Raw genomic sequence first — 1,879 nt, 5'->3', positions numbered from 1 at the left:
CGAAAATGAAGATCCCATACATTCGTGGGATCAGTTCACAATTTCTTGTTCCTTTGATCTACTTCGCTTATACTAGAATTAGATCAAAACGATATACAATATTGATATATTTTTAAATCTATCACAATTATTATCGTTTGAAAGGTATCACAATTATTAATGATAATATTTAACTTCTAACACCAAACGTACATGAAACTCAGTTGAATTTAGTCCATCCAAACAACTCAATACGCCAAGATTGAGTTTGGATCGATTGACTTAATTTGGAGATAAATAACACGAAAACACATTGAGATGATGCGTATACTGAAAAGCCAAAACCAGCCAAGAAATTTAGCAAACGAAAAACACAATAATAAAAGAGTAGCATTTCAAGAAACAAGTCAAATAGTATTTTTGAAGGGCAATCTCATAGACACAAGATGACAAACATCAACAACCCTTAAATGAGAGAAAATAAATGGGGAAGAGATATCCATTTTCCAATATTCCTTTCTTCTTCTTCATCTTCATCAAAAGCATGCATCAAGCAGGCAACAGCAGCAAAGAGCAGCCAAACTGCACCAAAAACAACCCAATTAATTCACAGTTTCAATATCAATATCGCGAATGTGTGATCTTCAGTGAATTTTCCAAATATTATTCTACGCTCGAGACTATATTCTTAAATGTAACTGTTCCTCTTATAAATATTGGTAGAAAAAACTTGGAGATTAGATTTCAAATATATCTATAAATACCTTCCACCTTGATAAATATAAAATACTGACTAAAGATTGATGACCTAAAATTTAATTTTATATAAAATTAAAACAATAGAGAGATTGATCGAATAATGATTAATAAACTCAAATTTGGGCCATAATATTATCCAATGATAATAAAGCGACTATATTATAATTATATTATTATAATCCCGGAAAAAAGGAGCAAAATTGTTATCTGACAGCCTGGAAAAGGCGCGTGAATACCACTACCGAGGAAGCAAAAAACCCCTCCGCCCCCGAGTCGGTGGTCAACTCATCGGAAAACCCAAAGAAATTAGATAAAATAACCTAAAACTAAAACCCCAAATCACCCAGATCTGAACACACAAATCAAATCCAAACAAATTCACATGATCAGATCGGTTTACATACCATCCTTCCATGAACCCTGCGCTACCGGATTGCTTTTGAGGAGGAGGCGCACCGTACTGAGGCGCGTACTGTGGCGGATATCCCTGGGGTGGGTAGCCCTGCTGCGGTGGTGGATAGCCTTGCGGCGGGTAACCTGCTGGCGGATAGGCATCCTTCGGATATCCCTCCTGCGGATAACCTGTAAATCAATAAAAAAAAATCACAAAAATTCATCAACAAACCATTTTTTTAAAAAAAAAGTTTGAAAATTCCAAGATCAGATCATCAAATCACTCACCTTGAGGGGGAGGAACACCAACTGGGGGTTGATTCTGGTTGTAGTAACTCATGATGTGGCCTCAATCTCTCGCTTGCACCGTAAAAGGAATGCTCTGAAATTTGAATAGTATTTGGTTGCAGAGAGAGAAAGGAACACAAATGGGTTTGGGATTTACTATGATACTGTATAATAAGGATTGGAGTGAGTGCGCGTAGACTACGCGTACTCCATTTACTTTTAATCCTAAGAATTTGTAAAATCTACTCTTCTCGTGTATACGTTAATTTTTTTGTTACGTGTATAATTTAATATTTGAATACACTCAAGTCATATTTTATATAATCAATTAGTAAGATATAAGATTTATTAGCATAAAATTACATAAATTCTAAGCTGGAAAAAAAAATTGAAATAGTGTGGAAGGATTGAGGATGGAGAATAAAAAAATGTGGGTGGAAAATGGGTAGTGGGGAGGTTA

At 35.1% G+C, this 1,879-nt stretch overlaps 1 protein-coding gene across 1 annotated transcript; it reads right to left on the bottom strand.

Annotated features, from left to right (window-relative positions):
• Positions 1-335: 335 nt before the first annotated feature.
• On the bottom strand, positions 336-1,581 carry LOC140866212 (protein CYSTEINE-RICH TRANSMEMBRANE MODULE 13-like). Its single transcript, XM_073271138.1, has 3 exons — positions 1,420-1,581; positions 1,143-1,320; positions 336-561 (listed from the first exon to the last, which is right to left on the bottom strand). Exons 1-3 carry the CDS (start codon positions 1,469-1,471, stop codon positions 516-518), a joined length of 276 nt encoding a protein of 91 aa, XP_073127239.1. The 5' UTR covers positions 1,472-1,581; the 3' UTR covers positions 336-515.
• Between the last annotated feature and the right edge of the window lie 298 nt (positions 1,582-1,879).

This window comes from Henckelia pumila, chromosome 4, assembly GCF_033568475.1.
Source record: "Henckelia pumila isolate YLH828 chromosome 4, ASM3356847v2, whole genome shotgun sequence".
In the NCBI taxonomy this organism is placed as follows: domain Eukaryota; kingdom Viridiplantae; phylum Streptophyta; class Magnoliopsida; order Lamiales; family Gesneriaceae; genus Henckelia; species Henckelia pumila.
This window is presented reverse-complemented; position numbering and strand designations above follow the sequence as displayed.